The sequence below is a fragment of the Dipodomys spectabilis genome, unplaced genomic scaffold (genome assembly GCF_019054845.1).
Source record: "Dipodomys spectabilis isolate Male_0828 unplaced genomic scaffold, ASM1905484v1 ptg000089l, whole genome shotgun sequence".
Classification (NCBI taxonomy): Eukaryota; Metazoa; Chordata; class Mammalia; order Rodentia; family Heteromyidae; genus Dipodomys; species Dipodomys spectabilis.
Genome location: NW_024870766.1, coordinates 19,016,972 through 19,038,360, shown reverse-complemented (window position 1 = coordinate 19,038,360; position 21,389 = coordinate 19,016,972). Strand labels below are relative to the sequence as shown.

The window sequence follows — 21,389 nt, the reverse complement described above, 5'->3', positions numbered from 1 at the left end:
TGAAAAGCTAGAATTATAAGTGTGAGCCACCAGTGCCCAGCTTGGTGTTGCTTTTTTTTTTTGGGGGGGGGGGGGTCCGGTTATGGGGCCTGAACTCTGGGCCTGGGCGCTGTCCCTCCGCTCTTCAGCTCAAGGCTAGCGCTCTACCACTTGAGCTGCAGCGTCACTTACGGCTTTTTTCTTTTTGCTTATGTGGTGCTGAGGAATCAAACCCAGGGCCTCAGGCATGCAAGGCAAGCGGTCTACCACTGAGCCACCTTCCCAGCCCTTGGTGTTGCTTTTTATCATTCTAATTCTCGTGCTTTTCTTGTTGAGTGCCCAGAAGCATGCTTTTCATTTACCTTGCTATCAGAGGAACAAGGTTTCCTTAGTTATTCCTGTCTCCTTTGAGGCTCACTGCAAAAGCAGTTTTCCTCGAGAAGACCTGTGAGTGATGCCTGGATGTTGCTGTATATGGTCAGAGCACATGGCAGCCTGTTTGCCCTTCTAAAGGCTTCCACAGAGATCAGTTTGGGAGTTTCTAAATACACCAGCTACCCTTCGTATGTGTCTTTGGCCTCTCATCAGTAGGTGCTTGTGCTTACTTTGCCAGAACATTTTGTACACGTGGCATTCATAATCATCGTTCAGTTGAGAAGACTCACATTTTTGATTTTACAAAGAGCCTAAGTTTAATGCATACACGTTCCCTTTTCACTTCTAGGCCTTTCTGTGATCTTCATTGTAAGCAAGGCATACATTATATAGATTTAAAGTTAGTATTTAGGGTTTGACAGTGTCTGCTGTACTAGGTGCTTTTGTCTTGAATTATAAGCTGTAAATATGTACAAATGAGAGCAAAGCTTACAAGAACTTTCAGGCTGCACAGCGCAGTAAGAGGGCAGGTGGACCAGCCAGGTCTCCTGTGAGCCATTTCAGCAAGAACAGTTAGTAGAAACATTGGTATGGTAGGCTGACAAGCTCTTGGTTCACCCAGTGACTACAGAGGGTAGTTGATAGCCCAGCATCTGGAATCAACATATGTCTACAGATCTAGAATGAAAGAGGAAAGATAAAAGAAACTGACATAGAAGTCACTTTTGTGTTGGAAGAAATAATTTGCTCTGACATCCTAATACTGAGCCCCTTATCCTTAGGATACCATAGTGATAAACATGGAATTTTGTTGTAAATCTAGAACAAAAAACAGCTGTGGACTAAAATGTTGCTTAAAGATGTGGTCAAGGGCTGGGAGCCTAGTGCAAGTGGCAGAGTATTGTCAGCAAGCAGGAAACTCTGGGTTCAACCCTTCAACTGCAACAAAACGAAGAACTTGGTCGGTCAGTCACCAATGTGATTCAGTCACCTGTAATCCTAGCTGATATCTGTGGATTGTGGTTGGATTCCAGCCCAGACAGAAAAGTCTGGGATTTTTATTTCTAATTAACCAGCAAAAAGCCTGAAGTAGAGCTATACGCTCAAGTGGGAGAGTACCGGCCTTAAGTAGAAAAGCCAAGCTAGACCCCCAAGTCCTGAGTTCAAGCTCTAGTACTGGGTAGTACTGGGACACACACACACACACATATACACACACACACACACACACACACACACACACGCCCTCAGTCACAATATTCCTTCCCTAGATTGTAGTTAATAGTGTTCAATCTACTTCAGTAACTTAGATTTCATTTTAAGTGGTGGGAAATTTCAGACAGCATTTTCTCCCCCAGAAATATGACATAAAATCTGCTCCTGTTATAGTAGCAATGAGAATTTGAGTGCTTTGATAAATCTTTTCCTACCTGGATGGAATTTCTGACGTTGACACTTAGTTGACACGGACACTAATTGCCGTGGGAGCCAGATGGCATTGCAGAACTTTAGATTACTAGATGCCAGTGGGTTCTGGCAGTCAGACAGCTGCATTCTTGGCGTTTCTCCATTTTCACACTTCTTTCTGACATGTTGGCCTGCAAAGAGACCCATCGTGGAATAAGTGTTCTTATTAAACTAAGGCTTCCAGTAACGGTCACACTATGTCAGGCTTTACAACTGTCATTAGATGATTATCCAAGAGGAATCAACTTTACTAAAGTCATCTGCGTTTCGCAAGTCTTTCCCCTAAAGAGAAATGATGTGTAACTCCAGAATAATTCTTGCCCATTGGATCAGACTTTTCCTCTTCTTTGTTGGCGTCCATAGATCTACTAAAAATCACCAACTTGAGGATCAAGTTTGTGAAGCTGCATACTTTGGGAGATAACCTTTTGGATTCCAGAATGGAAATCAGAGAGAAGTACTATTATGCGGTGTATGACATGGTGGTTCGAGGAAACTGCTTCTGCTACGGCCATGCCAGTGAATGTGCCCCTGTGCACGGATTCGATGAAGAAGTGGAAGGAATGGTGAGCCAACTTCTCTTGTGGCTTTCTCCTAGATGTGTGTGATTCTGAAAGCAAGCTGAGGCTTTTCACAGCTTCCCCGCCCCTCTTTGGCCAGGGATTTGGCTTTCCAGACTTACATTTAGCCCTTGCACCGTATTGGTGGTTGATTGGTGAATTTCTCTTTGAAGAGCCTTAAACTATGAGAATATACAGATTGTTCATTTCATAGAATTAATTTTTGTACTTAGTTGCTGTAGGCTATTGCTAAAGTAGATATTTTAGTCACTAAGGATTAAGAAGTTGTCTAAATAACAATTGAGTCTGCCTTTATGTTAGGGAAGATTAAAAAACCACAGGTATTCAGTCTTTACGCTAGAAAGAGAAAATTGATCCTAGTCCAAAGAAACTGGAAATTTTAACCCAGGACCTTGTGATATCATTTAGCGAACAAATGGAGGATTTTTTCTGTCTTTTCCTATTGATTTCATTCCTTTCTCACTTTTATTCTGTGTTTGCAAACTACATTGTAAAACTTATCATCAGTTGTTCGAGGGTTTCAATTCACAGATGTCAACTTAGGAGTATAGTGCATCTTGCTCAGTGTCACCTTCTCCATCATTTTTTCCTATTGCCCCCAACCCTAGCCATCTCCTCAGAATACCTGATTCCATTTTTCACACATAGAAATTACATATATTTTTAAATAGGGGATATGAATGATCTGTCAAATGGCTAGAAAACAATAGCTTATTCTGCCCTAACTTAAATTACGTGCTTACCAGTTGTTTCTTACAGATGTCTGATTTTCATGCCAGACAGGAAATTAGTGCAGGAAGAGCTCCTCCTCTCTCGAGGGGGATACTAAGGAATAAGTACTTTGCTAAAACACCCTGAGTGTGTGGGTGGTGAGGCTGAGAGCTGAGGATTTCAGTTTGAAGCCAGCTGGAGTAAGGAAGTCCATGAGACTCTTATCTCCAATGAAGCACCAGAAAGCTGGAAGTGACGCTGTGGCTCCAAGTGGTAGAGTGCTAACCTTGAGCAAAAAAAGCTTAGGGACAGTGCCCAGGCCCTGAGTTCAAGCCCCAGGACTGACAAAAAAAAAGCCCTGAGTGAGGAGCCTTGCCCCTGGACTCCTTCCACTGGTGATGGGTGTGCCTTGCTATGTTTCTGTCAGTCAGCCCTTCTAAAACTCCTGCCTCTCCTTTATTCTGGTTAGAAGTTTCCTGCAGAAACAAGGGAGATATTCCTCAGAGTTCAGAGAGAGGGCTATGCCTCTCATCTCATGTCTCCATCTTTCTAAGAATGCTGGTGTTTACTTTGCATCGTCCCATCTGTGTAGTTGATGTCATGACTGCGTCCGAGTTGGTTGCCCCACTTATTCAGATGCCATAGCCTGCAGTGTGGGCTTTGGAGCTATGTTTCAGTTTATATACAACCAAGGAGAGGATTGTAATCCGGAATTAACTCCGCTTTGGTCAATACTAGTATAAAAGAGGAGGGACCTGTTGGTCCTGAGTTCTGTTCTGTAGAAAGCAGAAGTAAGGTAACATGTTTATGGGCATGTGTTGTGGAGAGATGTATTTCTCTCATTTATTGTCAGCATGTCTTTCAGGGAAATCCTTGAAATAGTGTATCTTGGATCTATTGAAAAGCAGAATTAAGGTAACATGTTTGTGGGCATGTGTGGTGAACAGATGTATTTCTCTCGTTTATTGTAAGCAAGTCTTTCAGGGAAGTCCTTGAAATAGTGTATCTTGGATCTATTGAAAAGTAAATTAGGGCTGGGAAGGTTGCTCAGTGGTAGAGCGCTTGCCTTGCATGCCTGGGGCCCTGGGTTCGATTCCTCAGCACCACATAAGCAAAAAGAAAAAAGCCGGAAGTGGTGCTGTGGCTCAAGAGGTAGAGTGCTAGCCTTGAGCTGAAGAGCTGAGGGACAGTGCCCAGGCCCAGAGTTCAGGCCCCACAACCGGACCTCCCCTCCCCCCCAAAAAAAGCAAATTAATTTTTATCTTTTTCTGAGATTTTTATGTTTTCTTGAAGGCAAAAAGAAAAGATTGTTTTTAAGGTTTTATTTCGGTTGAAAAAATTTTTTCCAGGCTAGGAATATAACTCAGTGGTAGAGCATTTGCCTGTCATATGTGCAGCACTCATTTCAGCCCCTAGTACTGAGCAGAAAAGTAAAATAAAACTATTATGCCTGAAGTAAAAATAAAAGTAGAAAGAAAACCAACTTTGAAAAGAAATGGTTATCTGGCCTACTAAGATTTTCAGTAATATGAGTTATTTTCCAGGTGTATGTATGCATTTGATTCTCCATTACAACTTTTATAGATCTCTATTATGGTAATTTAAAACAATCCTAAGTAATTAGTCCCCTCCCTTTTTATATTATCTTCAGTTAGTTGTACAGTAAGGTTTCAGTTTAAGATGTCCATGTATGTGTACAATTCATTTTGGTCAGTGTTAACCTTCCCATCATTACTAATTTTTTTGTTTTTGTATTTTTAGTAGCTATTTTTTTGTATTTTCTCATAGCTTCTCAATAAAATGCTTATTGAGCATTCATTCTGTGATAAGATCTATGTAGAAAGTGGGGTTGTAGCCATCAGCAATGTGGCTAGAACTTGGGAGGGAGGGAACAGACGAAAACAAAGAGCCCCTCTCTGGGTTGAGCTATAGATGAGTGGGTGAAAGGGACTGGACTTGCCATTCCACTCAAGAATCTCTTCCTTCATTGTTTCTGCTTTTGTAACCCTCAAGGTACACGGACACTGCATGTGCAGGCATAACACCAAGGGTTTGAACTGTGAACAGTGCATGGATTTCTACCACGATTTACCCTGGAGACCTGCTGAAGGCCGAAACAGCAATGCCTGTAAAAGTAAGTCTTTGTGGCGAGGACATTTGGAATCCATGAGGACTCCAGTATCCATTTTCAGATTATAGGTGCTCTAATAGGGTTCTAGTTGCTGAGGGGAGAGAAGTCCCTCTCCTTTTCCCTCCTTGATCCCTATACCCCTGGGATACCAACAATAAACATCTAATTAACACTAACATGAATAGCTATTGGGCAATGCCTGCATGGGTGGCACTGACCCAGGAACACTGAAACACTGACATTGTTTTTAAGATAAGCTGGTACTAGGAAAAGGGAAAGGGAAATCCCACACCATGTGTCAGTAAGATCTAATGGTTATGGAGTAGCGTTGTTGGCTTTGTTTCCAACACCCAACCAGTTGTGGCCTCTGGCACCGGGACATCTCTGTCTTCCTCCCAGTGCTATTCTGGGCAGAGAAGTGCAGTAGTGTGCACCACCTGCTCTCCCTCCTGGCTCACAGCAATCTCATACACCTGCCTCTCCTTGAGGAGCACACCTCCCTCTGCCTCCAGTCAGACCGTTCTTCAAGTTCAGAACCCAGTGAGAGCTGGAGTGGTAAAGGTTTTGTTAGCAGATGGGACCAGCTGGCTTACATGGGTGTTTAAGTTGACCTAGGAAGAGGGAGGGAGGTCAGGAGACATTGAAGATGCCCCAGTGAACAAGGTGAGTCCCTCTGCAGGACAGCATGTGGTAGAGTTCACATGAGGAAGGGGATAGTCAAGGCCGAGGTAAGGAATTGGTGTTCATCCCTGAGTAGAAGGGCAAGGTGATTAAAGCTAGGTTAGACAAACATGACTCTACTGAAAAGCTACAGGGCCTTCCTGAGAGGGCCCGTTGGATGGCTGTTAAACAGATCCCCAAAGAGCCTGCACTAGCATGGCGATGAAAGTGGGAGAAGAGCAATTGATCCTTCACGTACATCATAGCTTCATGCCTAAACAAGCTTCCCTGGGAATGTCTCACCCACACTGTCCTGTGGAATAAGGGAAAGTACTTCTGTGAGTCTCACCCACAGTGAAATAGTATGAGTTATTTTTGTTGTCACTGGGGTAAGATACCTGAGCAAATCCACCCAAAGGAGGAACAGTTTATTTCATAGGCTTCAGTTCACGATCACTTGGCTCCATGGCTTTTAGGCCTGTGGTAAGGCACCCACATCCTGGCGGAAGGTCATGTTAGAAGAAAGCTGCTCACACAATGATGGTGGGAAGAGATGAAGAGGAAGGGTTAGGGAACAAAGTACACCTTTCAAAGTCCCACCTCCAGTGGCTTACTTCCTCCAACTAGGCCCTACCTCCTAATTTCTACCACCTCCCAACCATGCTGCCAAGTTCTGAATCCATCAGTAGATTAATTCACTGATGAGATGAGAGCTTGCATGCTGTAGTATCCATCTTCATGATCCTCATTTCTAAACCTCAACACCTCATGATACTACTTTTTTTTTTGCCAGTCCTGGGGCTTGGACTCAGGGCCTAGGCACTGTCCCTGAGCTGCTTTTGCTCAAGGCTAGCACTCTACCACTTGAGCCACAGCACCACTTCTGGCTTTTTCTGTTTCTGTGGTACTGAGGAATTGAACCCAGGGCTTCATGCATGCTACGCCACATTCCCAGCCTTTGATACTACATTTTTAAAGGAACTTTTCCCCAAGAGTTTGCCCTTCTTAGTAGTTCATTCTCTTCCACAAATGGTTGGTTGTATTTCATAGAGTCCACGTTTTTAGTTTCTAAACTGATACTGGACTTAAACCAGTGTCCTCAATGGATGTGTTCGTGTTGATGCTCTTCTGCCTGCACTTAGTCCCTAGTTTGCTCATTGCTTCCTTCCTTACAAGCCTTCTCCATTGGTCACTTTGAAATTGGTCTTGTCATACAGAGTGCAACTGCAATGAACATTCCAGCTCATGCCACTTTGACATGGCGGTTTTCCTGGCCACTGGGAATGTCAGTGGAGGCGTGTGTGACGACTGTCAGCATAACACCATGGGACGCAACTGTGAGCAATGCAAGCCGTTCTACTACCAGCACCCGGAGAGGGACATCCGAGACCCCAATCTCTGTGAAAGTAGGTTGGGAAACGTGTTGTGTGTGGGACCCACTTCTGGCTGACTTTCACGTGGGCTAGTCTGGCCAAGGTTCTTCTCAGAGCTTACCGTAGGAGCAGCAGAAGACCGTTGTCAGAATCTGCTAGGATGCTGGGAGGGGGACGTTCTTGCTAGCGGGGCCCTCTTGTGATTCATTTTTGTGAGATTCGGAGGGTGGAAGGCACATACGTTTACATAAACACAGTGTGTTTCCTGGTGCATTTAACTTGTCGTTTTTCTTCCTAAGGATGTTCATGTGACCCAGCTGGCTCTCAGAATGGGGGCATCTGTGACGGTTACACTGACTTTTCGGCTGGGCTCATTGCTGGCCAGTGTCGGTGTAAGTTGCACGTGGAAGGAGAACACTGTGATGTTTGCAAAGAAGGCTTCTATGACTTAAGTGCCGAAGACCCATTTGGGTGTAAATGTAAGTCTGTTTGGTTCCACATTTGGCATTGAATTCTCTGAATAGAATTTGTTTCATGGGACTCACTTTGGTTTGTGTTCCTTTGCTTCATTTTGTCTTAAATAAAGCTTGTGCTTGCAACCCCCTGGGAACAATTCCTGGTGGGAATCCTTGTGACTCCGAGACTGGCTACTGCTACTGTAAGCGTCTGGTGACGGGACAGCGCTGTGACCAGTGTCTGGTAGGTAAATCCTAACCGTGGGGGCATGAGCAGTTGTGGAATGTGACAGATTGAGCATGCTTTTCCACCATCACCATGGGGGTTGAGATTAACAGCCATAAGAAAATTCACAAAATAGGAATTACTGAGTCAGTGGCTCATGCCTGGAACCCTAGCTGCTCAGGAGTCTTGAAGTCTGAGGATCGTGGTTCAAAGCCAGCCCCGGCAAGAAAGTTTGTGGGACTCTTATCTCCAATAAATTCCTCAGAAAAAGCCGGAAGTGGCGCTGTGGCTCAAGTGGTAGAGCACTAGCCTTGAGCACAAAGAGGCTCAGGGTCAGCTTCCAGGCCCCAAGTTCAAGCCCTAGGACCAGCACCAGAAAGAAAAAAAATAAATTACTGATGACTGCATTGACAAGACGTTAAATATTAGGATAATAAAATCACAACAAAATACCACTTTTACAGACAAATTTACAACAGTTCCTTTTTAAAATGAGAGTCATTAGGACATATGGAAATAGAACACCTGTTGGCTCACAGACGTGGAGATTGTTCATATTCCTCAAAGTATATAGGCATGTCTCAATGGCTGGTAGACATGTACAGGGCCTCCCTCCCCCGAGCCAGTGATCCCACTTCTGGACAAAGATGTGCTCTTCAAAAGACTTTTTTTTGTTGTTGTTTTCATGGAAGAGGATTCACAGAAGTAATAATGGGAAAATAGCTAAATTTGGAGGCTTGCAATCATAAAAGCAACTTGGCTGCTTTTGAAAAACGGTACTGATAGGAAATACCGTTAAATTTATGTACACATACACACAGTATGTAAATGTTTTGGTTATGTAGAGGAAAAGTCAGAAAGATAAAATGTGGAAAGAAATACGTCAAAAATTTCACTGTTAATGACTGGTTGGAGTAATTCGCTAGAGATGGATCTGGAGGCTCACGCGTGCTAGGCTGTGCTCGCCCACCCAGATACAGCTGTAGACCTGCGTGGAATAATTAAGAGGATGATTAAAGTTATTTTGAATCTTCTAGGGAATTCTCATTGATTTTATAATCTGGAAGGAGCTACTGACCACATACATACTTAGAACTATAAATGTATTTGTGTAGGATCCTGGTAGATTCTCAAAATAGATCTCTGAGAGTCCATTTTATATTTGTGAGCCTGTTTTTATCTATTCATTTTTGAAGTACAGAGATTTTCTTCTTTCTCTCTCTCTCTTTAAATTTCCAAGACCCTTTACCTTTTAGTCTTAGCTTTGGGCTGTGTTTCCACATAGCATAAGTGAGTCCTCAAAGGGCTTTCCTCAGGGGATTTTGACAGACAGAACTGAAGGAAAAGTTAAAGCCCTGCCAAAAATTTGCTGTAACTCTTACCTGCCAGAGTATTCTGACCGAAGAAAATGGTACCCATATTGCAGGCTCACATTCATTGTAATCTGTGGTCTGTTGTTAACATGTGAATACCCCGCACCCTCTTACTTACTTCAGCAACCTGCAGCTCCGACGTATTTTAATTTAAAATATTCCTTCCTTTTGTGGGCTTTGAGCTTTCTCAGTGAAAATAAACATTCACATTCGGCAGACCAACCAAAGCACGCTACAACTTGTTCCCTGCTGCGTCTTGTGTAATTACAGGAACCTACCTTTAGATGTTAAACCTTTTGTTCTGCAGCCACAGCACTGGGGCCTGAGTAACGATTTGGACGGGTGTCGGCCTTGTGACTGTGACCTCGGGGGAGCCCTCAGCAATAGGTGAGTTGGAGCTTCAGTGGAGCTGCTTTAGCCAGACTCAGAGGAAAGTCAGTCTTTACCTTTGGCTTGAATATCTGATGATCGGAGTGAGCATTAAAATCTCCCAGGATATCTTTTCCTTTCTTCTTTCCTGGTACTGGGTTTTGAACGCTGGCCTCCTGCTTGTTCAGTTGAACTATACCTCCAGCTTAATATTTTCTCAGCTAATTGGAGAAGACTCAGATTTTGTTTTCTACCCAGGCTAGGTTAGAACCCTGATCCTCCAGGTCTCAGCCTTCTGACTAGCTAGGATTAAAGGTGTGAGCCACTTGCATCCCGCTGTATTTTTTTTTATTCTTATGGTGTTGCTAATTGTTTCTGTACTTTAACTTCCTTGGTATTTTTTTAAATTATGGAAGCCATATAGGCCCATAATTTTTTGTTTTTGTTTTTGGTTGATTGTGGGGCTTGAACTCTGGGCCTGGCGCTGTTCCTCAGCTCTTCAGCTCAAGGCTAGCGCTCTACCACTTGAGCCACAACACCACTTCCGGCTTTTTCTGTTTATGTGGTGCTGAGGAATCGAACCCAGGGCCTCAGGCATGCAAGGCAAGCGCTCTACCACTGAGCCACCTTCCCAGCCACAGGCCCATAATTTTTGAAAAGCAATTTTGACAGTTCAGGCAGGTATAAAGTCCAAAGCAGAGATGTTTCTTTTTCTGTTCTCTGTCTCCTAAATTTCTTCTTTGAACAACTTAGCTGTGGCGCCGTCAGTAGCTTCTTGTTTCTCTCTAATTAGCAACAGTTCAATCTGTCTGTTGAGAGTGAATATTTAATCTCATTTCTTTTTAAATGTTGGGTTTTATTTATTAACAGGCAAGTTCAAAGAAAAAACAGTTCATGGTTTTCCACTGATCTTTACTCTCATATTTTTTGTTCTGTTTTGTTTTGGGTTCGGTTGTGGGGCCTGAACTCTGGGCCTGGGCGCTGTCCCTCAGCTCTTTAGCTCAAGGCTAGTACTCTACCACTTGAGCCATAGCGCCACTTCCAGCTTTTTTTTTTTCTGCTTATGTGGTGCTGAGGAATCGAACCCAGGGCCTCAAGCATGCAAGGCAAGCGCTCTACCACTGAGCCACCTTCCCAGCCCTACTCTCATGTTTTTAAAAGATATAAGTGAAGGGCCAGGCATAGAGGCTCATGCCTATAATCCCAGCTACTTGAGAGATCTGGAGGATCATGATTCAAGGCCACCTAGGGCATAAAATTTACCAAGACTCCATTTCAACCAATAAGCTGGGCGTGGTGGCCTGTGTCGGAGATCCTAACAGCTTTGGAGACCATAGGTAAGAGGATCTACGTCCAAGGTTTGCTCTGCACAAAAAATGTTATCTCCTATCTGAAAAATAATTAAAGTAAAACAGGGTTGGGAGCACAGCTCAAGTGGTAGAATCCTGTATATCAAGTGCAAGGTTCTAAGTTGAAACCCCAGTGTTGCTTTTCAAAGAAACAAAGGAATAAGCTGGGCACTGGTGGCCCACACCTGTAATCCTAGCTACTCAGGAGGCTGAGATCTGAGGATCATGGCTCAAAGCCAGCCCGGGCAGGAAAAGTCCATGAGACTCTTATCTCCAATAAACCACTCCAAAAACCGGAAGTGGTTCTGTGGGTCAAGTGGTAGAGCACCTTGAGCTGAGAAGCTGAGGGACAGCACCCAGGTCCAGAGTTCAAGCCCTGCGACCAACAAAAAAAGAAAAAAAAGAAAGAAAGAAAGAAAAGAAAGGAATATCTATATCTATCTATCTTATTTATCTATCTATATACACATTCATATATATAGAGAGAGATAATAGATGTATAGATATAAAATTTTATTGTACTCTGGTAGTTATACATATAACATAATTACTCAAAAGGCTGAGATGTGATAATTATGATTTGAAGCCAGCTCAGGAAGACAGATCTGAGAGATTTATCTCCAATTAACTAGCAAAAAGCCAAAAGTGGAGATGTGGCCCAAGTGGTAGAGTGCCAGCCATGAGCAGGAAAGAAAGATATCTTATTCTGGAACATACTCTCTTATCAGCTTGTGTTCCTCTCTACCTTTCACTTTAGTAGTGTTTTGGTATTCTTTCATGTGAAAGTGTCATGATTTATTTGATTGTTTTTATGTTTTTTAAAAATGTTGCTGTGTGCATCCTTGTAGCTGTATCTTGATGAATGTCTGTCAGTATCTCTGTAGACCAGGTTATCCACAGGGAACTGCTAAGTCAAAGTCCATGTGTGCACACCATTTATTTCAATAGAACACGTCCAAGTCTCAGATTGTGTCAGTAGATTGTCCCACCAGGGTTATACAGATTCTCATTTTACCATGGCCAGAAACAGCTGGTCTCATCATACGTTTCTTTTTTTGTTTTTTTAACCAGTCTAACAGATTGGAAACAGATTTTCATTTTGATTTGTGTAGAGAGTCTTTTTCTCTTTCTTTTCTTTCTGTTTTTTCAACTTGTGCCCATTAATAAAAGTTACATATCATCATTTTTAATTACTTAAAGATGCTAGTGTTCCTAAATAGGTTAAACATGAAACTCAACTCAAAATTGTCCTAATATATGTTGGGAAGATGGCTCGGGTTGTGGGAGTTTATCCAGCTTGGGTCTGGGAGCCCTTTGGTCTCCATCACTGGATCTGAGTCAGAACATCTGGTAAAGACAGTGTAAGTGACTGCGGAGAGCCCCGGCAGATGTGTCCTTGTCATTCCCAACCTTCCCTCAGAGAACATGCTGAGTTGATTGAGCAAGCTTGGTGTGCTCAGAGATCAGCTCTTACAAAAAGAAGTGTTTCCCAACCCCATAGTGATGTGCTGGGATGGAATGAGATTTTAGGACACATGAACATGTTCTCTTTGGCCTCTTTGTTTGGGTTTGTCCTGTTCCAGTCTTAGTACAGCTTGTAGCCTCTGCGACTCCAGGGAGAATTTCTGTTCTTAGAAAACTGCAGAAGGAGGCAGCTAGGATCAGTCCATAAAAGCAGGGAGTAAAGATGGTGCTGTGTGTTTATGGAACCTCTCTTTCCTGACTCTTCTCTGAGACTGCCGGAGCGCTCGGTGATTCCCTAACAACGGACTGCCCATTTGCAGCTGTCTCCCCCTACTCCTTGATCACATGAAAACGGCAAACATAATTCCCCAAATTATGTCCTAGGCTCCGGAATGTTCCCAGCAGGATGTTCCATCTCAGTTCAGGCACCAGAAATGTTGAGTGCTCCTTTACCCTAAGCGGCCTCTCTTTCCCACACTCCTTGCCTCCTCTTCTCTGTCCCACACATATTTCCTGTTTCAGCCTCCACCCACTCACAGCCCCTGGCTGGCCTTCTAATCTGGCAAAATTTACAAAACCCAGAATATGTTCACCAAAAGAGTTTGTGAAGTAAAAGGGTTTAGTAAAGATTTTAAAACGAGTAGTCATCTGATTGTTTCAGCACAAGATGCTCTATCCTTGGTGAGGAAAAAGAGCTTGCCTGCCAGTCCTGTGACTGTAGCATCCTGTGACATTCCTTTTCAACAGTGTTTCACCAAGGGGAATGTCCCCAGGAGTCTCTTGGGCCCGGTCTCTTTTAGGAGACTGTATCTCTACCAGAAGACTATGACATATCAGTGATACTCTGCAAATCCTTGCAAGAGGATGGATTGTTGCAAGCACTCATAAATACCTTTTACCTGAGGGTATTCGCTTTGCCTGAGTCACATAATAAATCATGACATGGTAGATATTGATTGAGTAAAAAGAATTTGAGAGGCAAAAGATTTTTAAGGTGTAGTAACTAAATATGCACTTGTGAGATGAAGCAATCAATTAATATGATCCAAAACACTTCTTAGTTATTCTGGCCAGGGGCAGAATGAAGGGTAAGAGTCATTTGAAGTGAAAAATATTTTAAAACATTTCGGATGGCTGGGTGTTGTATAGTTCCTGCCTGTAGTACCCAGTATTGAGGAAGCAGTAATTGGAAGGTCATAATTTGAAGCCAGTGTGGGCAAAAGTGGGAGATGCTGTCAAAACCAAGCTTGAGCTGGATGCTGGTGCTCAGTACCTGTATTCCTAAGCTATTTGGGAGGCAGAAATCAGGAGAACTTAAGTTTTAGGCTAGCCTGGACAAAAAAAGCTCACGAAGACTCCATCTCAATCAGTAATTGGACACAGTGGTGCCAACCTGTCACCCAACGATGGCAGGAGATTTAAAAAGAATTATGGTTTAGGATAAAAGTGAGACCCTATCTCAAGAATAACCAGTTCACAGAGGGTTGGAGGCTCAAGTGATAGACCGTCTTGTCTACAAGTATGAAGCCCAGAGTTTGAAACCTCAGTAGTAGGGGAAAAAAACAGAAAATCCAAAACAAAATAGGTAGAACACTATCAAGCTCAAGGCCTTGAGTTCAATTCTCAGTGCCACAACATAAAGCAGTACATTTTTAATAAACTGATTATGTTTTGGGTTGTACAGAAAAACCTTAGCAATTCCTGTCACGTGTTGACACATAATCTGAATTATTGACTGTTTTCAGCAGACTTCATAGTTTAATGTCACCAAACCAGGTTAATGAATTTTTGCCTTGATTGCCTACTTTGACGAACAAAGACTCTGTGACAATGGTTGCTTAGTAAACAGTACTGATACAAGTTTAGAAACATCAAACACTTGGAGCATCTTTACACTCTCCTTCAGAACTTCATCAGTTAAGTTTAGCAGCTTCCTGTCTGGCTTGCCACCCACCACCTTTTTGGGAGAACTTGTACTTCCTACCCTGAAGTTCTCAGCCCTGTCTTGATGCTTTAGCAAAATGCTACTGCTGCATTTCTTTTAGCTTTAGTTAATTCGGCCTTGATTGCATTTGTTTGTATTAAAAGGGACTTTGTAGTTAGGGATTGTGTCTTAGGCATTTTTTATATCTCCCGTGATCTCTGGCTCATGTGACTGTAGCTGCTTCATAAATGAGGGACTGAAACTTACTGACTTGGAAGCAAGAACAGAAGTCAGTAGATGTTGTCAGCAGTGTATTGAATGGTTGTAGTTTATCTTATCCTTTGTTAGTTGCTATGATGGAATGCAAATGTTGCTCATTTCTGTATGTGAGAAATCTGTGTTTTTAAGACATAACTTTGGTCATGACCTATTAGAAAAACCCAAAGGCCTATGAAAATTTGTACTACTGCAATAACCAATCACCATACTTAAATGACTTAAAAAAACATAGACTCATCTTAGTTTGGTATCTCCATGGATTAAAGTCAGAGTATTGATAAGCCTGTATTGCTTTCTAAAGGCTGTAAAGGCAAATCTGTTTCCTGCTTATTTGGGTTTTGTGGGTAGAATCCAGGTTCTTGCAATTGTAGGATGAGCTTTCCATTTCCCTGCTGTGACTGTCAGGTGAAGGCTATTCCTATTCTGTAGAAGTGGCCTGTACTTCTTGGTTTGTGGGCCCCTCCCCCCATCTTAAAAGCTGCCATGGTGGATCAAAATCTCTTTATGGAACAGCTTCTGACCCACTTTTCTGCCTAACTCTCTCACTTTTTAAGAACTCATGATTAAGTTGAATCTACCAGACAATTCATGATAATTTCATTTCAGGATTTTTAATCTTAACCACATCTGTAGTCTCTTCTGCCACATGAAATTGTGTATTTACAGATTGCGGAGATGAGGATTTAGATAGCTTGAGATCTAATATTGTGCTTACTGCAAGGGTTTATCTCTTTTTTTTTTTTTTGTCTTTTGTCATTATACTGTCTCACTGATTTAGTAAATTAGATCTGTGTTTACTTGGTAGGGAAACTCGTAGAAGAACATATAAAATTACACCGTATATCATTTCTTTGAAATACAAATTTGTTTTTCATTTGAACTCAGTAAAGAATAACACAAATAAAGTCTTTTTGTCCTATTGTGGTGGAGCTGGGAAAGCTGAGTGAAACTTGAAAGACACGATCATGTGTGAATAGAGCAGGGCATTCCACTGCGAGGAAGAACTGTTCAAGGAACGGCTGAGGCCTGGTGAAGGTCTGGCCAGAACCTCTGTTCTTACCCTACCTGTCCTCTCTCTGCCACCAGAATCCTCGGCCTTCAGGCTGCTTCTTTCATAAAGGCTCACCTAGTTTCCTCAATCAGATGGATTACATCTTCCTCTATCTCTAGAGTGCTTTGCTCTTGGTTCTATTTAAGTACCCACCGTATTTTGTATTGGCTAATTCTTCCATTGTTTCTCCTTCAGTCAGATTGTGAGTTCTTTACAACAAGTACTTCCTGTTTCTTGTTCTTCATATCATTTAGCCAGAAAAAACATTCTTCCCACTAAAGTGGAAGAATTGGTTCAGGAGGAAGTTGGTGGTGGCCTGAATTGGTGCAGGAAGCACAGGTTCCAGGGCCAATGTTTGCTCAGTCAATATTGGCCGAGGAGTGTGAGAAGTGTGGCTCCAGGAAGGAAAACTGCGTTGTAGAGCTGGGCAGTGGCACTGAGATAGAAAAAGACACAGTAACAGCTGTGATTCTGGTGGTACCATGACCGCAGAGCTGCAGGAAGGTGGGTTGAGGGGTGGTGGGCAGCATAGCCTTGGGGTGCAAGAGAGAGCTGAGCTCAAGTCAATCTGGGAGGCTGCTGAAGTAACAGGCTTGGGACAGTGACATCCAGAACTGAGACAGCTCAGTGGAGACAGATTTTGAAATGAGACTTGTATATATAAAGGAAGCAAAAGGTTATGTCCTCATCTCCACCCTGAGAAGAATTTAAAATCAGCTGAAAGAAACAGCAGAGCTGAGGATGAGAAATTAGGGTGAAAGGTGACCGTTTGAAACAGGATGCGTTAGACAGCACAGCTGGACAAGCCATGGATTTTTCCCATTGGGGTCTGGAAATTGGGAAATAAACCCAGCAGAGGCAGGGGTGTGTAGCTGCAGGCGTGAGGCTCATCTGCACAGGGGCTCATAAAGCCACAAAGTGTTCACAGGGCAGTCAGAGGGGGCTAGGAATCCTGCTTATCAGGGATGACAATTTGAGTCTGCCACAGCATCACAGACTAGAGACCAGAGAGGCATGTGAAGCAACTTCCCTGTATGGTCAGTAGGGCCTCTCCTGGAGATATACGGAGGAGGAGTTGCTTTGAATCTACCCACTGGCTTCATCCCACCCTCCTTACTTGTTCTGATGATTGCTCCCCAAGGAGCTAGTTGTTTTCTTCCTTGTGGTTCTTCTTTGGGACTCAGTTCCCCCTGTAGACATGTGGGGAGGAAAGGATTTTCTTTTGTCCATGTGATGTCAGATGGCTGGGTTTCTGGAAATGGCTGCTGCTGATGCCTGTGCCAAGAGAGGGCTGCTCCTAGTTGGAACAGGCTTGCTTCTCCCTAGGGTCGGCCACGGGTGTCAAGAAGTCCTGTTTCAGCAGGATACTGCTATGATATCCAGGAAGGGGTGTCCACTGGACCATGTCAGAGATGTTTAAGTCAGCCTGTGAGTTGCAACTGATGGGGGGGGGGGGGGGGGAGGGAATAGAGTGGAGGGTGGGACTTTGGGAGTAGGTTTAAAGTAACAATTCCAAACCACAGTTTGACTTTCCTTTTGAAAAATGATTGTTATTGTAAAGGTGTTGTACATAGGAGTCACAATTACATGAATCAGGTAATGAGTACGTTTCTTTTTGAACACTGTCCACTTTTAATGAAATAAAATAGTGGCGTGTGATTTGGATTCTTACCTTCATACATAAAAGACAAAGGGAAAGAAAAGCTGAGAACAAACTAATATATCTTATTCTTTGTTCCCTAAAGTAAAAAGAAATAGAGCTGATTATATTGTACCACTTTTTTAAAAATTAAATTTATATTCATAAGGCTTACCCTTCATGCATTTACTTGATCAACTGAGACTACTCTGTGGACAGAGCAGTGAAGAAACAGTGGGGAAATTGAGGCATGGAAGGCTCAGTTCAGACCTTCGAGGACTTTACAGTATACTAGGGTCAGAGATCTGTCAGTAATAGGATGTAAAGGAGAAAGCAAACACATCAACATCCCAGTGGGTAATGAGCAGCAGAAGGCACTGCTTGACAGTAGGAGAAGGAGAGAACAGTACAAGACTTGACAGAAGGGAGTAGATGTGAAGCCAAGCTCTGGAACCTAAGCAGGATTTGAAGACTCAGGGTCTCCACTCAAATGAATACCTGTGGTGTGACAAGCTTTGTTGTAGATGATACGCATACAAAAGAGATGTCATTTAACTCAAGGAGGCAGTAGCTTAAAGAAGGGTCATTTTATGGGATAGAGGATGGTGGCCAGGAAATGACTTACTAGGTAATGTTTGTGGCAGAAGCTGGTTCCTGTTTGTTGTGAATACAGAATTTAGAGCACATGTAATATTTCTGACTTGGTAAAGAACATGGAAAAGACTTGAGTGCCACCATTTTGGATCCATTGCTTTGGGTGCCTCTGGGGCAGTCAAGATAGAGCTGTCCTTCAGAAAGTTGAGTATTTGGGTCTGAGGGCCAGAAGAAGAGTTGTAGTTAGTTGGAAATAAAGATATATCTATATATACATATCTGTCTATCTATCTATTCCCAAAACAAGATTTTGTTTGTGATGTCTACAGAAAATTTCCACATGGTGTGTACAGAATGTAAATGAAGAGAGGGAGAGGGTAGGTAAAGTTGAAAAGACCAGGTCACAGAGAGGTCTCAGTATCATGCTCAGCTCTCTCTGAATGCCAAGGTTTGAGATTCATGCCCAGGTACCATTTTTTTCCACATAGAGGAAATGAATAAACTCTACAGACACATTTTACCTCCCGTGATGCTTGATGACAAACACAGACCTGCTTCCATTTGGGCTCCTGTGTGCATATGGTAAGCCAGTGATGTAACCTGTTCCTCCTCCTGTAGCTGCTCCCCGGAGTCAGGCCAGTGCTCCTGTCGGCCTCACATGATCGGACGGCAGTGCAATGAGGTGGAGTCTGGTTATTATTTTACCACCTTGGACCACTACATCTATGAAGCTGAGGAAGGCCACCTGGGGCCTGTAAGTATGGGAGCATGTGGTAGGTTGGGAAAGCAGATCTGGAAGGCAGTAAGGACACATGCATGCTTTATAAGGAGGCCATATAGCCATATAAGCAGCATTTCTGTCGTCACAAAATCAAAGTATGGTATGATATGTCTGTTTTTTTTAATTAACTATACAAAAGGGTTTCCTTGTGCTATTTTCCATACATGCATATAATGCATTTGATATAACTCACTCCATTTCTCTTCTTTGTCCCTCTCTCTCGCGTTTACTCAATTGCATTACTATTTTTATGCATGTGTATGAAATATTTCAACCACATTCACCTCCTCTTCACCCTCTCTTTTTGCCAGCCCCCATGCTCAAACAATCCCCCTTTTACATTGGATGACATACCTTCTTGAAATCAGTCATATGTAAAGCACACTCTATCACTCACGAACATCCTTATTAGTTGATGTGTTTTAAGAATTTGTTTATACCAGAAAAGGTTTTCATTCTTTCTCTACTTGGGCTCCAGAGTTACTGTAGATCTGATACCATGTACACTCAACTTTGTTTCATTTATCATCCCAAAATTTAGTGACTTAAAGTGTATACCTGACAATTGCAGCCAGGGTGGCTGAAACAACCTGAGTGCTTTGGACATTTCTACACAACTTTTCTATGCTGGTCTATTTAGCTTTCTCACAGCGTGGCAGAGTCAAGATAGGAGGACTTCATTATCTAGCATTTGGCTTCCAAGAAGAGGAAACCGAATCTATCAGATCTCTTAAAACTTGGACCAAGGAGTCCCAGAATATCATTTCATGACATTCTGTTAGTGAAAAGTCACCAGACTAGCCTAGTTCATGAGAAGGATAACATAGGTTGTGCATCTTAGTGGGTAAACTTGCTCACAGATAGAGGGAAGGGGAGAATTGGTAGCAGTCATGTATGGAGATGACCAATACTATAGAATAACCCTGTGAACAGTCAGAATTGACTCATCAGTAATGAGCAATCATCACACTATCAAATTTCTTGACTTGTACTTGGAACTTGAAACTAGTACCAGTGAGAGGCAGAAATATCTACTGGGTGCTAGTCTGGCCTTGTCAATCAAGGACGAGGGAAACCCTCCATCACTCTTAGACTTGATAAGAATAGCATTTGGAATGCTTGTTTTTGTTTTTACTTTCTGTTTATAGCCCTAATTGGTGTGTGTGTGTGTGTGTGTGTGTGTGTGTGTGTGTGTGTGTGTGTGTGTGTGTGTGTGTGTGTGTGTGTATGTGTGTGTGTGTGTGTGTGTGTGTGTGTGTGTGTGTGTGTGTGTGTGTGTGTGTGTGTGTGTGTCCTGGAGTTTGAAATCAGGGTCTAGATGCTGTCCCTGACATTCTTTTTCTCAAGACTAATACTCTACCGTTTGAGCCACAGAACCACTTTGGGCTTTTCCTGAGTGGTTTATTGGAGATAAGAGTCTCACAGACTTTCCTGCCTGGACTGGCTTTGAACTGTGATCTCAAATCTCAGTCTTCTGAGTAGCTAGGATTACAGGTCTGAACCAACAGGTCCTGGCTATTATTTTTTAATATACAGTAGATCACAGGTTTTTGACTTCAGTCTCCAGTGTCCCAAGGCATCGTCAATCACAATACTTAAACCAATGGACATGTCCATCAAAAACTATTGACAGTCTGTTGGCAAATTTGTGACGGTAAGCAGTAAATATATAATAGCTGTAGCTTTGAATCCTTGGGTGATTTTGGATTTGACTGTGAAAGGTAATTGAAGTCCATTTTGTAGAGAGTAACTCCTGTTTCATTTGTCTGCAGGGGGTCACTGTAGTGCAGCGGCAGTACATCCAGGATCGGATTCCCTCCTGGACGGGAGCTGGCTTTGTCCGAGTGCCTGAGGGGGCGTATTTGGAGTTTTTTATTGACAACATACCATATTCCATGGAGTATGACATCCTAATTCGCTATGAGCCACAGGTGAAAACCCTCAGTGGGCTGTGTGTTTGTGGAGGTGGTACTAGTAGGAGAATAGGTACCAGCTATGTCTATCCTAGATGTTCTGTGAAACCTAGGGATCACACTGAACCAAGTGGGCCTCTGCCATTGTAACCTCCTCTTTGGAGGTTAAGAATGTATCTTTCATGAATCAAGTTTCTCTAACACTCAGCGGTCTCTGGTCAGGCACTTACCTATCTAAGTAATGATGATGGTGGTAATGAGACAGTTTGAGGTCCCATCCTTACCCCGTGGGAGGCACATTTCCCTCATTGCAGGGAAAGCCTGGAGTTACCAGTAGGCTTGCTAGCACAGATGAAAATGGTGCCTGAAGATAGAGTGGTCATACAGTTCCCCTGAGCAGCAGCTGTCAGGATGTGGCTTCAAGAATCAGATCTCAGTCTTACAGTGTGGATTGGATTTGTCATTATTGAGACAGCATCTCACTGGGTAGTCCAGACTGGCCAACTCATGATCCTCCTGCCTCAGTCTCCTGAGTGCAAGGGATTACAGGCTTGTGCCACAAGACCCAGTGCATGGGTGGGATTTTGATTAGGGAACAAAGAAGAAAAAAGGAATATCATGAGCAGAGAGGAGGAGGGTTTTTTTTTTAATTGAGATTAAGTGATTATATACATTTCACAAAATTCACAGTATTG

General features: G+C 42.9%; 1 protein-coding gene across 1 annotated transcript in view; it reads left to right on the top strand.

Annotated features, from left to right (window-relative positions):
* The window catches only part of Lamb1 (laminin subunit beta 1), a 75,119-nt gene that overhangs the window by 14,577 nt on the left and 39,153 nt on the right, over window positions 1-21,389 (top strand). The window contains exons 8-15 of the mRNA XM_042684626.1: window positions 2,185-2,387; window positions 5,127-5,247; window positions 7,122-7,310; window positions 7,577-7,756; window positions 7,864-7,976; window positions 9,639-9,718; window positions 18,619-18,754; window positions 20,554-20,712. Coding sequence (XP_042540560.1) covers window positions 2,185-2,387; window positions 5,127-5,247; window positions 7,122-7,310; window positions 7,577-7,756; window positions 7,864-7,976; window positions 9,639-9,718; window positions 18,619-18,754; window positions 20,554-20,712 — 1,181 coding nt within the window. The remainder of the gene's footprint in view (window positions 1-2,184; window positions 2,388-5,126; window positions 5,248-7,121; window positions 7,311-7,576; window positions 7,757-7,863; window positions 7,977-9,638; window positions 9,719-18,618; window positions 18,755-20,553; window positions 20,713-21,389) is intronic.